Source organism: Scyliorhinus torazame, chromosome 21 (genome assembly GCF_047496885.1).
Source record: "Scyliorhinus torazame isolate Kashiwa2021f chromosome 21, sScyTor2.1, whole genome shotgun sequence".
NCBI classification, from domain to species: Eukaryota; Metazoa; Chordata; class Chondrichthyes; order Carcharhiniformes; family Scyliorhinidae; genus Scyliorhinus; species Scyliorhinus torazame.
The window spans coordinates 120,796,090-120,812,627 of record NC_092727.1 but is presented as its reverse complement, the minus strand read 5'-3'; the positions used below and the strand labels follow the sequence as shown (position 1 = coordinate 120,812,627).

General features: G+C 51.5%; 1 protein-coding gene across 1 annotated transcript in view; it reads left to right on the top strand.

The window, feature by feature from the left end:
• LOC140398588 (leucine-rich repeat-containing protein 46-like) overlaps positions 1 to 10,541 on the top strand; it is a 32,478-nt gene extending 21,937 nt beyond the window's left edge. Inside the window, exon 8 of the mRNA XM_072487418.1 lies at positions 6,270 to 10,541. Within this exon, the coding sequence (XP_072343519.1) occupies positions 6,270 to 6,547 (278 nt within the window). The 3' untranslated portion in view covers positions 6,548 to 10,541. The remainder of the gene's footprint in view (positions 1 to 6,269) is intronic.
• The last annotated feature ends 5,997 nt before the right edge of the window (positions 10,542 to 16,538 follow it).

Here is a 16,538-nt window from a genome sequence, read left to right as displayed (position 1 = left end):
TCAGCACATGGTGAAGATCTGTGCTGTAAGCTCTGTCCTTCCGAGAGGCTGCATCCCAAATGAGCGGGAAAACTGGGGCGAAATTCTCCGTTATCGGCGCGATGTCCGCCGACTGGTGCCAAAAACGGCGCAAATCCCACCTGCATCACACCGCCCCAAACGTCGCTACGTCTCCGCCCCGGAATGGGCTAGCAGCGACGTGATGCTATCCGCGCTATTTCCCCTTCCCCCATATCCCCCCTCCCCCATATCCGCATTTCCCCAAGTGAATCCAGCCCTAACCTTAACCTCTGCAATACACACGCAACCGATGGCGTGCATTCATATACCTGTCTAACACTGTTGCCTTTTACCCCTGCCACCACCCCCACAGGAGAAGCGCGCACACAACACCAGGGAGCATGTGAGGACTGGAGGAGGCCCAGCTGATGAGAGGCCACTGACCGAACATGAGGGAAGGGCCCTGGAACTGGCTTGAGGACCGGGAGGTTGCTGATGCAGAGGTCGGGGCCCATCAGCAAGTGAGCCACCGACAGCCCCTCCCCCATATCCCCCCTCCCCCATATCCCCCCTCCCCCATATCCCCCCTCCCCCATATCCCCCCTCCCCCATATCCCCCCTCCCCCATATCCCCCCTCCCCCATATCACCTGATCACTGCCTGCGTGTCTAACCATGCATGCTTCATTGTGTATCGCAGGAGCAAACGTCGAGGCACCCATCCCCGCAGATGCAGACCGCCTGCATAATGCCCCTCGGAGACCACGGGAGACGGAGAGACCCGGACCCTCTGGCATGCGACGCCCGCACGATGCCCCTCGGAGGCCACTGGAGACGGAGAGACCCGGACCCTCTGGCATGCGACGCCCGCACGATGCCCCTCGGAGACCACGGGAGACGGAGAGACCTGGAGCAACAGGGAGACGGCGCCCCCGTCTCATGCAGGTGCGGCGATGCAGGCGTGTGCCACCCAGCGACGAGAGGGGCAGCCACAGGCCCCCGTCACAGCCGAGCCACGAAACCACAACCCAGGACACCCCTAGCCAGGACACCCGTACCCAGGAAACTGAAATACAGGACAGTGACACAGATTGGATGGGCGGAGACGAACCGCCACCCCAAAGTGCCATGGACTCAGAGTCGGACGATGCGCACGACACAACGCCACTGCTGTCACCAACACCCTCCACCATCGCAGAGACGCTCACCTCGGTTGGGCACTTTCGTGATGAGGCATCTGGTACACTCACTGGTGCGCACAACACAGCCGTCCCGGTACAGCAGCAGAGGGGCCGGGCGGTCGGAGGGCAGCCCGGCGCAAGCGAACATCTGCCGCCCAGATGGATCCCGGGTTCCTGGAGTTACCACACCCACCCATAGGTCCAATGCAACCACCGAACCTGAGACGAGCGAAGAGGGTGACGGCCAGCTTGCGGCGGCTGCAGTCGCAGGTGGAGGAGTCCACCCGCGTCCAGGAGCTGGCAGTGGTGCCGGTCATGCGTGCCACCCAGGCCGACACCGCACGGGTGGCGTCCGCGGTGGAGGCAATGGGTGCGACGGTGTCAGACATGGGGAGCGGTTTGCGAGGCCTGGGGCTTTCCGTGCAGGCGGCGTCTGTGGCCCAGGACATGGCTGCCCTCTCACAGGAGGCCATGAGCCAGTGCCAGCGGCAGATGGCAGAGGGGCTCAACTCCGTGGCACAGTCTCTGCAGGCCATGGCCCAGTCTCAGCAGGCCATGGCCCAGTCTCAGCAGGCCATTGCTGAGGGCATCGGCGCCATTACCCATGTGCTAGCCGGCGTCACACAGTCACAGACAGGGATTGCCAACTCCCTGAGCTCCATGGCTGCAAACCTGCAGACCCTTGTCGATACCAGCACGGGCCTCCAGGACTGACAGCGCCAGATGTCGGGGGGGGTGTCGGATGGCCAGTCCGTTCGCATCCCCCACCCATGTAGAGGCCTGGGGGCCATCGGGCACCCCGAGGGAGGAGGAGGTGCTGGGGCCTGTTCCGGGTCCCATTGTAGGGGAGGTCCCGGAACACCTCAACACCTCGGGCTCCCCCCCCCTTCCGTCCCAGGTGCATCGGGTGGGCAACGGGCAGGACAGGCTGGCAGCTCGCCATCCCAGTCGCCCGGGCTGCAGCCTGGCCCATCTAGGCCAGGACGCCACAGGAAACAGCCGCCAAAGGGATCCCGTTTCAGAGGGCAGGAATCACAGGAGTCCACCTCCAGTTCTGCTGTACCGTCTGGGGAACCACCTAGGCGTAGTCAAAGGGCCCGTAAGGCCAAACAGTTAGACACTGAGTAAGTTGGCACGGGTGCAGGGCACAGATGAGTTTTAGGGGCTAAGGCACGTGCATGAACTCCTTTCGTTATTAAAGTCAATGTTACACCTACAGAAGTTGCCTTTGTGCTCTGTCCAAAGCGTGCGGGGGTGTCATGTACGTTGAGCGCAAAAGTGTGTGTGTGAGGGGTGGTCTTACCCCAGCCCCAGGTGAGTCTGCCCCCTTCCCCCTGGGCCGCCATCAACATCCCCCCCGGGCAGAGGACGGGACCGTGCGCTGCAGTGTCACAGCCGCATGCAGGGATGGTCCGGGTGGATGGTGGTACTGTGGCCATGGGTCAGACATAGTCCAACGATGTGGAGCCAGGAGCTCATCGCAGGGCGGGTTGTCATCATCCTCCATGGCCTGCAATAGACACACGTCCACCGGCAACTGTGTGAGCCCGGCCGTTGTGCCGCAGGTGGATCGGCAATGGGGGAGTGGTGTGCATGCGGGTGGGGTGGGTGGGGTTGGGGAGGGGGGTGAGGGTGCTGGGTGGGTGGATGGGTGGGGGGTGTGGGTGGTCGGCTGTTGCCATGGTGTGAGATCTGTGGCCATACTACCCGATTCCCACGCCCATCTAGTCAGTGAAGCGGGCGTCTATCAGCCTGTCCCATGCCCGCTGGCCCAGCCGGTAACGGTGGACAGCCACCCGCCCGTGTCTAGCCCGTCTGCCCTGACCATTGCCCCCATCCCCCTCATCTGGGGAGGACTGCGCCTCTTCCTGCTGCTCCTCCACTCCGCCCTCCTCTGCCTGCGGCACATCGCCCCTCTGCTGGGCTATATTGTGCAGGACGCAGCACACCACAATGATGTGGCCGACCCTATCTGACCGATACTGGAGGGCGCCCCCAGAGAGGTCCAGGCACCTGAAACGCATCTTCAGCACGCCAAAGCACCTCTCTATCACTCCCCATGTCGCTACATGGGCATCATTGTAGCGGTTCTCCGCCTCATTGCGTGGCCTCCGTATAGGTGTCATCAGCCACGATCGCAATGGGTAGCCCCTGTTGCCCAGCAACCAGCCCCTCAGCCGGGGATGGCGTCCCTCGTACATGCCGGGGATGTATGACCGCGACAACACGTATGGGTCATGTACACTGCCCGGGATACGGGTGCAGACGTGCAGGATCATCATGCGGTGGTCGCAGACCACCTGTATGTTCATCGAATAGGTCCCCTTCCTATTGGTGAACACGGCCCTGTTATCTGCAGGTGGCCGCACGGCGACGTGCATTCCATCAATCGCGCCCTGGACCATGGGGAACCCGGTCACGGCAGAGAAGCCCACGGCCCGGGCATCTTGGCTGGCCCGGTCCACAGGGAAGCGGATGTAGCGGTGCGCAATGGCATATAGGGCGTCTGTCACTGCCCGGATGCACCGGTGCACCGATGTCTGCGATATGCCGGACAGATCCCCACTCGGTGCCCCGTTTGAATGACCCCGTTGCATAAAAGTTCAGGGCCACCGTAACCTTGACGGACACGGGGAGAGGGTGTTCCCCGCCAGTGCCACGCGGTGACAGGTGCGCCAGCAGGTGGCAGATGTGTGCCACAGTTTCCCGGCTCATCCGGAGTCTCCTCCTGCATTCCCGGCCCGTGAGGTCCTGGTTTGACAGCCGGGGCCGGTACACACGGGGCGTCCTCTGGTGCCTCCGTTGCCGTGGGGCTGCGACGTCCTCCTCCCCCTCCTCGTCCTGTCGGTCAGGTGTCCCTCCAGCCTGGTCGGCTGCCGCCTGCCCCTCTGCGGCAGCCTGCGCCGCCTCTCTGGCACGCTCCTCATCCTCCTCCTCATCCAGGGCAACGTGGACATTAGTGGCTGCCGCCACGGCGACCAACATCGCTGGCTGACCGGAAAACACGATGGCCTGTGCGGGGGGGGGGGGGGGGGCGGGATGACGACATGACGCCCCCGGCACGGACCCCGTCCCCCCCGTCCTCCCCCCGGCACGGACCCCCCCCCCCCCCCCCCCCCCCCCCCCGTCCTCCCCGGCACGGACGTCCCCCTCCCTGGCACGGACGTCCCCCTCCCCGGCACGGACCCCCCGTCCCCCTCCCTGACGGTCATCCTCCCGTCCCTGGCACTCACCCCCCCCCCCCCCCCCCGGGACTCCCCCGGAGCCCAGCCCACTCTAACCCCCCCCCCCCCCCCACCCCCCCGCCGCGCGCACACACACACACACAATCCTACACACACCTCTCCCGCACACATACAGACTGCGGCCACGCCATCGCCTCTCCAGCGGCCAACCCCCCAGGCCGTCACCCGCCTCCACGCTGGTTGGCGTCAATCATGAGCACTGGTTGACGCCAATTAATAGGTGGTTTGATTTACGCCGACGTGACCCGTGATCACGTCGGCGGGACTTCGGCCCATCCGGACGGGAGAATATCGGCAGCCCCGAAGTCCATTGCCTTGCGCCCACCCGTGCCATTCTCCGAGGTGTGCGGTGCGATTGACGCCCCGCCGACTTTTCTCCCTTCGGAGAATTCGGCGGGCGGCGGGGGCGGGATTCACGTGCAATGCCACTTAAATATTGACAAAAAAATTCATGTAACTAAAAGCATGTAAACGCTTGACATATTTTTCATTTAAAGCTGGAACAAAATGTCATCTTAAAATGTTGCCTTCATGGCAGAAAATGTTCCTTGACTCAATTAAAATTCCAGTTTTGTGGGTCAGATTTCATTAAAGCATTAAGGGGTGATTTTAAAAAGGTGTTTGAATTATTAAGGATGAGGCAGAGTAAACAGAACCAGTCTACTTCCAGTGGTTGAGGTATCTGTGAACAAGAGGACATTGATAGAAGATTTGAAAACAGCTTGAGGACAGAGCGCAAGAACATTCTTTATATTATGAGTGATTGAATCAGAGAGCATGTCAACATTTTAAGAGTAACGTGGATAGGTAGTTGACGGAAAGGGGGACGAAGGGATTCTGAGTGGGTTTAGCCTTGCTGCTCATGTGGAAAATAAGTACCAACACTGATTGGTTGGGATGAATATCCTTCTCCATGTTGTAATTCCTGTATAATTTTTGATAAATTGTGGCCTGCTGCTGCTGCTTAATAGAAGACAGTATCTAAAGGCTGATAACAGCTGAATATTAAACAGAGGTAATAACAATCAGCTTTGACAAGGTTACAAATAGAAACAGATGTGTCACCTGAGCAAGGCCAAAATGCAAACAAATCAAATGAAGGCCAAAAATATCAACCGGCTAGTTTAGCACTTTCCTGTGAGCATATAATGCCTTTTATGATCGCATTTACTTTTGCAGAAGATTTATTTCAGCTGTGGTTCTAAAATGCTAAGTGGAAAATATGCCCTGTGCTCTGGTTTTAAATCACCCCAGCATCTGCACACCATAGACTTCAGAAGATAATTGATATTTATTGTAGGTGCAGGATGGATACAAAGTTTAGTAAAATGCCTCACCGTGCTGCACTCAAGAAAATTAGGCTTTTGCCAGATACTTCTGCACAACACACTCTGACCTAGAAATTGCTGACCGCAATGTTACCGGAAAGGCACTTAATGTGTCTGTTTGAAATTCCTCTGTCTGGGATTTTAACTTGGTTTTGTGCTTCCACTACAATGATGAACAAAGGATTGCCACATGGAAGTGTTAAGCATTCATTTGCTGATGATCCAAACAGTAATTTCAACACTGCCTTTTCTGGAACAGCTCATAGAAACAGCAAGGGTGTGACAGGTTTAATTGAAGAAAGATTAATTTTGTTCAATACTTATCAGTTAGTTGTTTATCAGTAGCAAGGAAATCATTACCAGTCTCTGCTGCACAAAATAATGAAATGTTGTATCTTTGGTGTGTATCTTGTCTGGAATATAAATTACCTTGGATTAAGTGCGCACTATGACTGTTTAAATAATTATAACCAGCCACTGCTCTACGCACCAGACTCATTAATTTTGGTTTCACAGAATTCTTTGTTGAGATTCACAAAGCAATGGTTTGTCGATCACAACAGCGAAGGAAGGAAACTGAAACTGACCATAAATCAAGGATGAATGAACTGGAGGAGATTCGTAACCAGATAACTGAAAGACTGTATGAGCCGGTAAGAACGAAAAAGGATTGCGGTTACCAAGAAAGTGATCCGAATGTTGGTTCGGGTGAAGGGGGAACGAGGGAAATGAAGATCAAGGAGCCACAGCTGAAGCTCTTGGCTGATACTCCAGGGGAACAGATGCAGGGCTAGCTGGCAAATTACTTCAAAGCAATCTGCCGACATCAGATGTTCCCATTCTATTCAGTTTTAGGCCAAAGAATGCTGACTCTGGTTTATTTACAAGACTCCGTCATGGACTAAGGAGCTGAGCCATTTTCCCATTGAAGAGATAATAGATCACATTTGGTTTTGTATAATAGAAAAACCTTCCCTCACTAAGGCACTTTCTTCATTGACTTTATTTTGCAAACGTACAGACCAATGTGTAACTTAACCATACTGACGAGGAGGCCATACCGATGACGAGTTTCCAGGTTTATTCTCTGGTCTGTGCTGCTTCTCTGCTGTGTTGTAATTCTAATTGGATGTGTCATGTAGCACTGAGCTGTATCAATCAGAAAAGTTACAGGTTGGTTCTGTGGTCTGGTCTAAGCTGAATCAGTCTGGGCCAAGGCAGTGGTATTACAGTCCAGAGACAGACATTCGAGCTCAACATGCCCATGCTGGTGTTTATGCCCTACATTCGCGCCCTCCTCTCCTCTTTCACCTTAGCCCATCAGCATTAAATGTTTGTTCATTTTTTTGCTTTTGGAATCCCCCTTAAGAGCATCGATGCTGGTTGCTTAAGGTAGACTACATACATCATTTATAGGGGCTATATTACATTATGACCTTTTGCCATGACCATGAAATTAAACCGATGTTAGGGGATCTATTGCCTATTCGAATGGCTGCCTGGCCTTGCCATGCTGTAGTTGTAAGACTATAAGTTTTTTTTAAAATTTAGATTATCCAATTCATTTGTCCAATTAAGGGGCAATTTAGTGTGGTCAATCCACCTATCCTGCACATCTTTGGGTTGTGGAGGCGAAACCCACACAAACACGGGGAGAATGTGCAAACTCCACATGGACAGTGGCCCAGAGCCGGGATCGAACCTGGGACCTTGACGCCGTGAGGCAGCAGGGGTAACCCACTGCGCCACCGTGATGCCCGTTGTAAGACTATAAGTTGACTGAAAGAGAAATTTTCATTTTGAACCTGTAAAATTCTTATCTTAATGAGTTTTGAAAGATGCAAAGCATGAAGTGAACAGTCACATAAAATTTCAAATGAGGGTCACATGGTGCATTCAGGAGCTTTTGACGTTGTGTGCACTCGGAACTTAATTGAACTCACCCAATATTCCTTACATGTTAGCCTTGACAGAGAAGCTCAGCAGGCTGTTTTACTGTCATCGTTATTTTGTCAGCAGGCTATGTCCATGTGCACACATATGCTTTCCAGTAGAGTTTGCTGCATAACATTCAGGAATATTGACTCCAGCTGATTTTTCCGTTCCTTAAGCCAGGGACATTGAGCCAACTGGTGTATAGCATTACAGAAGTCAGTAAGGTTCAAATCGGGAAACTTCCTGGTCTGCTTAAGTCATTACCAAACATTGGAGTGGGAATCCATTTAAAAAGAAGCATTTAGAAACATATTTTATCATGAAGAAACTGTCTTCAGTCACTTATTTACATAAAGCTAAAATATTTGTGATAACCAAATGAAAATCTGGTGTCCATACTGTGTTATATGTTTCTTTCACCAATTACCCCAATCCTCAATAATATCTCTTCCCTTCCCATCCCGCAAAGTGCCAACTTTAAACTCCTCATCCACATGTTCCTCCATGGCCATTGCTCTTGCCCTACAATAATGTTCATGTTGCATATCTTTTCAACTCGGGTTCTGGGAATACATAAAAGGCTGACTGGTGGACAGAAGCAGTAGGTCCTCCTCGAGGGGGGGAATTCATTTTGTGTTTTTTTAGGCTTCATTGTCGGGAATGGAGGCGACTCGTGTGAAAGAAGACCGAAGGTCCAATAGAGGTGTTTAAGATAATGATTTGATCGGGTGGAGTAATCCAGAACAAGGGAACCTAATTCTAAAAGCTCAGGAGGTCCAAGAAGGTAAATCCAAGAGAATTTTCATTTGACAACAGACGTAAAGGCCGCACAGTGGCTTACAGTTGCAAGGTCCCAATCGGGACAAATGTTCTCGACGGTCCCAGTCCAGCCCGGCTTTTATGAGGCGATTTCAATGAGCCCCAGCTGATGGGCCTCCGCCCACTAGCGGGGTAGTTATGATTCCACGAGTCCCACAGGGAGATCAGTAGGGGTGTTCCCGTGGGTCTCGTGAGGGTTATCACAAGAATCAGAAAATTAGAGTTGGACCACTCTAGCAAAGTCAGAAAACACAATTCTAATAGACACCTGTAACTCTCTCTCTTAACATGATTCTTGCTCAGTTGGAGCTTTCAAGACTGAAATGGATAGAGTTTTATAAGATATGGAGCAAAAGTAAGAAAATAGAGTTGAGTTACAAATCAGCCATGATCTAATTGGAGGAACAGACTCGATGGGCTGAATTACCCACTCGTGCTCCCTGCCAGGCTTCAGATAACAAACAGTAAATGTAAAACCCATCCTGGCAGCTTGAAAATATTCATTCATTTTTTATAAATCTCCCATCAGTAAAACTACAATGAAGCTGTTGGATTCATAAAGGCTCACCTGGCTCACTAATGTCCTTTAGAGATGGAAATCTGCCATATTTGCCTGGTCTGCCTTTGAGTGACTTCAGTTGCACATCAACCACTTTGACTGTTTACTGCCCTCGGAAGTGGCCACTCAGTTGCATCAAACCGCTACAAAGAATGCTCCCAGCTAACAGCTAACAGCATTGCGCAAGCAGTCTCGCAGCATGAATTGTAGCTGTTTAAGAAAAAGGTCCATCACCACCTGCCCAGAGTAACTACGGATGGACAATAAAGCCAGCCTTGCCAAAATGCTCCACATCCAAATAATTAATTTTTAAATAGTATTAAAATATTTAATTAAAACATCCACCAACCTAAAACAAATCCAGGAATTTATGGTGAAAATCAATCAAATACAATCTTATTGATTCCAACATATAAATGATACAAAAAGGCTTTGGTTAAATCATTAAAGCTCCAAGCTGCTCGACACTATAGTTTAAAAATCCCACAATTCACCATATAATACATGACATGATAAAATAACCACAGGTAGGTGCTCTTTGTGGTAAAATAATTTGTAACAAAATAAATGATCTCACAATTCATGCTGATTTTCTTTTAACTAGTTTTAATTTTTTTTAAAATTTCTTTTTAGAGTATCCAATTATTTTTTTTCCAACTAAGGGGCAATTTAGCATGGCCAATCCACCTACCCTGCACATCTTCTTTGGATTATGGGGGTGAGACCCACGCAGAAAAAGGGGGAAGGTGCAAACTCCACACGGACAGTGACTCGGGGTCGGGATCAGACTGAGGTCCTCAGCACAGTGAGAGTGTGAATGTCCAGATCTTCTGGTCAATTTATGCCACTCTACTATTTGTTTTGCACAAGCAACCCTTAGTCTCCCCATTATTTCTGAGAACTGGCAGTTGTGCATTACATGATCACTGTTAATGCCTGCTAGGCAACATTTCTAGCCCAGAAAGGGAACAATTGAAATTGTGGTGACCCAGAGCTGGAGAGGACGTACCAGTTACCGAAGGGAAATGGGTTTAGGTATCTGCAGGATAGGGACTTTGTAAGGAAGGAGGTTCGTTGTTTCCAATGCTGCCGCCCCTGGTGTTGCAGGATAAGCTTCTGTACGAGGATGAAAAAGGAAAGGACAGGCTATGGGGAGCTGATGAAGAGGGAGAGTGTTCCCATGGAGGAGGTTAGGCAAAAGTGAGAGGAGGAGTTGGGTGGGCGTTGGGGACTGGAGTATGGAGTGAAGCTCTGCGGAGGGTGAATACGTCCTCGTCATATGCAACGTTAGGCCTTATACAATTTAAGGTGGTGCACAAGGCCCACATGACAGTGTCCAGGATGAATCGGTTCTTTCCAGGGGTGGAGGATATGAGCGAGCGGTGTGCAGGGTGGTCAGCGAATCATGTGTATATGTTATAAACGGGGATTCCTTTTTTTCTTTGGTTTGGGGGAGTGGAGTGAAAAACTGGAGAAGGAGGGGGTGGGTGCTGGGGTGGCAGTGGGGTGAGTGGGGATGTTTGTTAAGGGAGGTGTAGGGGGGGAGCGTTCTGTTTCCTGTTGGCTTTTGTACTTTTTGGTTATGTATGTATTGAAAATACCTTCAATAAAATGTTTCGTAAAAAAAGAAAGAAATTGTGGTGACCCGTTACTTCGGTAACAGAATTGTTAGAAATTTTTTAAATGTCAAATGTAATTTTTTCCCTAATTTTCCTTTCTATTTTTTCTCTTAATCCAATCTTTCTTTCTCTCATTAAATATATTCTGAAGAAGACTCACATTGGACTCAAAATGTTAACTCCGGGTACGATATTCCAACCGCGTTGCAGCACGCCGGGTGAATCGTGGGAGAGGCCCAAATCGAGATTTGTGCCGGGTGCAAAGTATTTTGCAATTGATCAAGCCTGCTCCCGATGGCAAGATCCAGATCTCACCCAGAAATGGTGAGAAGCTCATTCATTTCAATCTCAGTGAGTTTGAGGTTGAATGCAGCGACCTCCAGGGGGGTTGGAGGGGTCCAGTGTGTTGGTTGCCCCTGGGCCGCTGGGGGGAGGGACTTTGCATCTGTGAGACCTTCCAACCATCTTTAAATATTGTGGAGACACATAACAGGGGCAACCGCAGCTGCAGCCTGTCTGCCCGACCAAACTCCCCCAGAACAGAGACACACTGCAGCCTGTCTGCCCGACCAAACTCCCCCAGAACAGAGCCACGCTGCAGCCTGTCTGTCCTACCAAACTCCCCCGGAACAGAGCCACGCTGCAGCCTGTCTGCCCTACCAAACTCCCCCAGAACAGAGCCACGCTGCAGCCTGTCTGTCCTACCAAACTCCCCCGGAACAGAGCCACGCTGCAGCCTGTCTGTCCTACCAAACTCCCCCGGAACAGAGCCACGCTGCAGCCTGTCTGCCCGACCAAACTCCCCCAGAACAGAGCCACGCTGCAGCCTGTCTGCCCGACCAAACTCCCCCAGAACAGAGCCACGCTGCAGCCTGTCTATCCTAACAAACTCCCCCAGAACAGAGCCACGCTGCAGCCTGTCTGTCCTACCAAACTCCCCCAGAACAGAGCCCTGCTGCAGCCTGTCTATCCTAACAAACTCCCCCAGAACAGAGCCACGCTGCAGCCTGTCTGTCCTACCAAACTCCCCCAGAACAGGGTCCTGCTGCAGCCTGTCTGCCCGACCAAACTCCCCCAGAACAGAGTCCTGCTGCAGCCTGTCTATCCTAACAAACTCCCCCAGAACAGAGCCACGCTGCAGCCTGTCTGTCCTACCAAACTCCCCCAGAACAGAGCCACGCTGCAGCCTGTCTGCCCGACCAAACTCCCCCAGAACAGAGCCACGCTGCAGCCTGTCTATCCTAACAAACTCCCCCAGAACAGAGCCACGCTGCAGCCTGTCTGTCCTACCAAACTCCCCCGGAACAGAGTCACGCTGCAGCCTGTCTGCCCGACCAAACTCCCCCAGAACAGAGCCACGCTGCAGCCTGTCTGTCCTACCAAACTCCCCCAGAACAGAGCCACGCTGCAGCCTGTCTGCCCGACCAAACTCCCCCAGAACAGAGCCACGCTGCAGCCTGTCTGTCCTACCAAACTCCCCCAGAACAGAGCCACGCTGCAGCCTGTCTGTCCTACCAAACTCCCCCAGAACAGAGCCACGCTGTAGCCTGTCTGCCCGACCAAACTCCCCCAGAACAGGGTCCTGCTGCAGCCTGTCTATCCTAACAAACTCCCCCAGAACAGAGCCACGCTGCAGCCTGTCTGCCCGACCAAACTCCCCCGGAACAGAGCCACGCTGCAGCCTGTCTGTCCTACCAAACTCCCCCAGAACAGAGCCACGCTGCAGCCTGTCTGTCCTACCAAACTCCCCCAGAACAGAGCCACGCTGCAGCCTGTCTGTCCTACCAAACTCCCCCAGAACAGAGCCACGCTGTAGCCTGTCTGCCCGACCAAACTCCCCCAGAACAGAGCCACGCTGTAGCCTGTCTGCCCGACCAAACTCCCCCAGAACAGGGTCCTGCTGCAGCCTGTCTATCCTAACAAACTCCCCCAGAACAGAACCACGCTGCAGCCTGTCTGCCCGACCAAACTCTCCCACAGAACAGAGCCCTGCTGCAGCTTCTTTCATGAAAATCAAGTTCACCCCTTTGACTGTGACCAGCCTCTAACTTCACAGCTGAAGGCTATTTCAAAGGAAGGATTTTCCTTGCTAAATTCTCCCAATATTTAGAAGCCAATATCCCTAAAATCCCTTATTTGCCACACCGCCTCTAGCCTGTGTTGGCCTTTCTGCCTTTTCGGCATGTACCCGCCTCGGCTGCAACAAGGACAGCGAGGGCTGCCTCCGAGGCATCGACTTTGTGCTCCTGAACCCTCACCTGCCTCCTGTCTGAGAGGATGATTTGTGGACTGAATGTCCTGCAACCTTTGATGTCTGAACAGTGTGCCTGTACTCTGGGAGTGGCAGCACCATACAGGCAGCTGACAACAATCAAACACTAAAGAGCAGGCCTTTATCACCGAGGACCCTCTCGAGTCCAAAGGGTAAGTGTGTGGATAAGCGGAGGACAGCTGAACAAGACCTCCCTAATGTTGCTAGCAGAGGTCTGAGGTCCAGGGGTTCCTGATCTGGCCCGGAGTGAGTATGCAGAGTGAGGTTTGATAGCACAACTGGTTCGCTTGATGGCACATGGCACTCTGAGAGAAAGTGGTGAAAATGTCATGGTTAGGGAACGGGATGCTTGGGAGATATGAGGGTCCCAGGATGGATGATCAAACTGGTTGTCTGTCTCTATCCTTCTCCAATTCCTTCCAGATACAAGAATGTTTGCAGAGGTCGATCCCACGGTGGCTGCCGTCACTGTGCTTGTCGCAGCCGAGGTTGGAAAATGCCAAAGAAGGCAGCAAGGCTAATGCAGGCTAGAGGTGGTGTGATTAATAGAACATTTTATGAATATTGGCTTCTAAATATCGGGACAATTTGGGGTTAAAAGCCTGGGGTTATAGTGTGTTTGACTGCAGTGGTCATGCCTTTTAAAAGGATTTTATTTTGCTTCTAGGAAACAGCAGGTGAAATTGACCAGATGAATGTAGCGTGACTGGAGAAGTCCCTGGGGAGTTAATGTGCTTTTGCAACCTGCAGAGATCATTTGTTTTCCAGCTTGGGGAGATGAGCTTCGGGCAGCACGGTAGCATGGTGGTTAGCACAATTGCTTCACAGCTCCAGGGTCCCAGGTTCGATTCCGGCTTGGGTCACTGTCTGTGCGGAGTCTGCACATTCTCCCCGTGTGTGCGTGGGTTTCCTCCGGGTGCTCCGGTTTCCTCCCACAGTCCAAAGGTGTGCAGGTTAGGTGGATTGGCCATGATAAATTGCACTCAGTCCAAAATTGCCCTTAGTGTTGGGTGGAGTTACTGGGTATGGGGATAGGGTGGAGGTGTTGACCTTGCGTAGGGTGCTCTTTCCAAGAGCCGGTGCAGACTCTATGGGCTGAATGGCCTCCTTCAGCACTGTAAATTTTATGATAATCTATGAGGTAATTACTGTGTGTAGTCTAGGAATGCTGAGAGGTAGTTTGTTTTGGACATGCAGCTCAGTTCTGATGTGCCTGACCTTGAGTCCACACTTCTCTCACAGGACAGTTATAAAAGAGTAATAATCTGTAAAGCAGAACAGTATTGTCTATGGACAATGAAGCTGAAACACACCAAGTGAATCAGCCCTTTGAAGACATTCAGCCAGAGCCTGAAGGGGTTCCAACTGGAGCCAAATCTGTTTTATAAAGCAAGGATTACTCTAGGCCATGCTAAATTCTAAGATGAATTGAGGGCTGTATATTTCATTTGTTGTTTAAAGGAAAATTGAGTAATAGTGTTAAGGGGTAATTGTAACCTGTTCTTTTCAGGTGTGGAGTTAAAAAGTTTAATGTTGTATTCATAATAATGTTTTGTTTTAGAAATACAAAAGCCCTATTTTTTCATGCAATCACTCCTGGAGTGAATCATTCTTTCTGCACAGTCTTACAAATAAACTCATAATTGGGGTTTCAGTCCTGCATCCTAGCCACTATTGGGGTCTGGTCTGGATTTGTAATAGCGACACCGCAAGTGCAGGGGGCCACCATCGCACACCCTGAAGATCTGTCTGTCCATCAAGTTGAGGAGGGGGACAGAAGGCAAGGTGATGTGCCATGGTGTACAGGAGTCATTGGCCCTTCCATGAGCTGACAGACAGCATATGCCACAGAAGACTGCGTCTCAACAGAGGGAGACAGTGTGGCATTTGGGCCGCGTCCTCGCGGACATGGTACCCCGTGGTACCCTGTGGTGGAGGACACCTCCCGGTGGCCGGGAAGATCACTGCAGCAATAAATCTCTACAACACCGGGTCATTCCAGGGCTCTAGCGGGGACCCGTGCAGCATATCGTAATTTTCAGCCCACAAGTGGATCCGCGAGGTGATGGATGCTCTGTATGCCCGGGCATCCGACCATATCACCTTCGACTTCAGCCAGGCCCACCAGGATGCCTGGGCAACATGATTCGCTGCCATCACCGGGATGCCCCAGGTCCAGGGGGACATCGATGGCACGCATATCACCCTGCAAGCACCGGGCATCAGGGAGTGCACTATATTAGCAGGAAGGAGTTCCACCCTTGAATGTTCAGAGCGTGTGTGGCCAGCACCTGAGGAACGCTACCCTGGGAGCGTGCATCACTGTTACATCCTAGGACGCTCAGTGATCCCCGTTGTGTTTGTCAGGATGATGAGTTGGCTCGTGGGCGACAAGGGATACCCACTGACATCATGGGCATGATTCAGCGAACAAAAGTTCAAAAAGTCCGCTTTTAGGCAGTGCCCAGAATCGCCCTGCTATTCAGCAGTACTTCATTGTTTTTTATCGACCTCGGGAAGTTTTCCCTGCCAATGTCCGCATTGTTATCAGCTCGCACTTACGGCAAGTCACGGCACAAAATATTTTTCAAACTGAAGGGTACAGCATAAAGTCAATCTAATGGCCCACTCAGTGAGAAGCCCTATTCCAGCTAGTTGCAGCAATACATCAAGGAATAATCTGCTTCCTCTTGGACTAATTTAACAACAGTATCTGGGGACCCACTGAGCAATTAAAGAGAAGGGTGATCATTCTTAAACAGTACAGACCTTATGCTAACTGTAATTACTATTATATTTACATTTCACAAAATGCTCAGAACTATTAGATTGTCTTTTTTTTTTCAAATAGTTCACTCAGTTTTTTGAATTATTGATGGTATTCCTTGCCAGTAAAAATACTTATTTCTGCATGTGGAAGAAAAGTGGTAATGAGTCGGTAATCTGTTTTAGTGGTGTTGGCCCAGGGGAACGACCCTGCCCTTAAGATGGTGCTGTGAGACCTTTTATGTGCATCTCAGAAGGCAAACAGGGCCTCAAATTAATCCTCAAGACAATACCTTAAGGTATGCGAATGAACAAAAGGAAAACTCAAGTTACATAGGCCTGGTTATATTACAATCATTTGGACACGTAAAACCTGGTATTAAATGGGGAGCAGATAGGAAACAACAGGAGCGAGTCAGTGTTAAAGCCAGGGGACCTGTAATGGGACAAAATAGACACAGGTAGGGTGGACTCGGCGTGGTGCAAACTGCTGTCCAAGTTAAGAGACAGGTGTGGCAGGTGACTGGAATCCCGAAGCTATCTGAAGTTTGGAGTATCGGAGTACCGCTCATCAAAATGTTTTCCTGAGCATGAAGATCCAGGTGTGCAGAATCGGTTCTGAGGCAACAGGCAAGTTGGAAGTCGCAATAACATTTGCAAGCGGCAGAGAAACAGACATCAGCCCAGGCAAGCGAATCCCAGGAACAGACTGTATCTCAAGCTGAAAAACCAGTAGGACCAGTAGTCCAATCAAAGGCTTAGCAAGGAGCACCATTGTTGTGGGGAGGGGGGAGGACTGCAAGCTGATCAAAGTT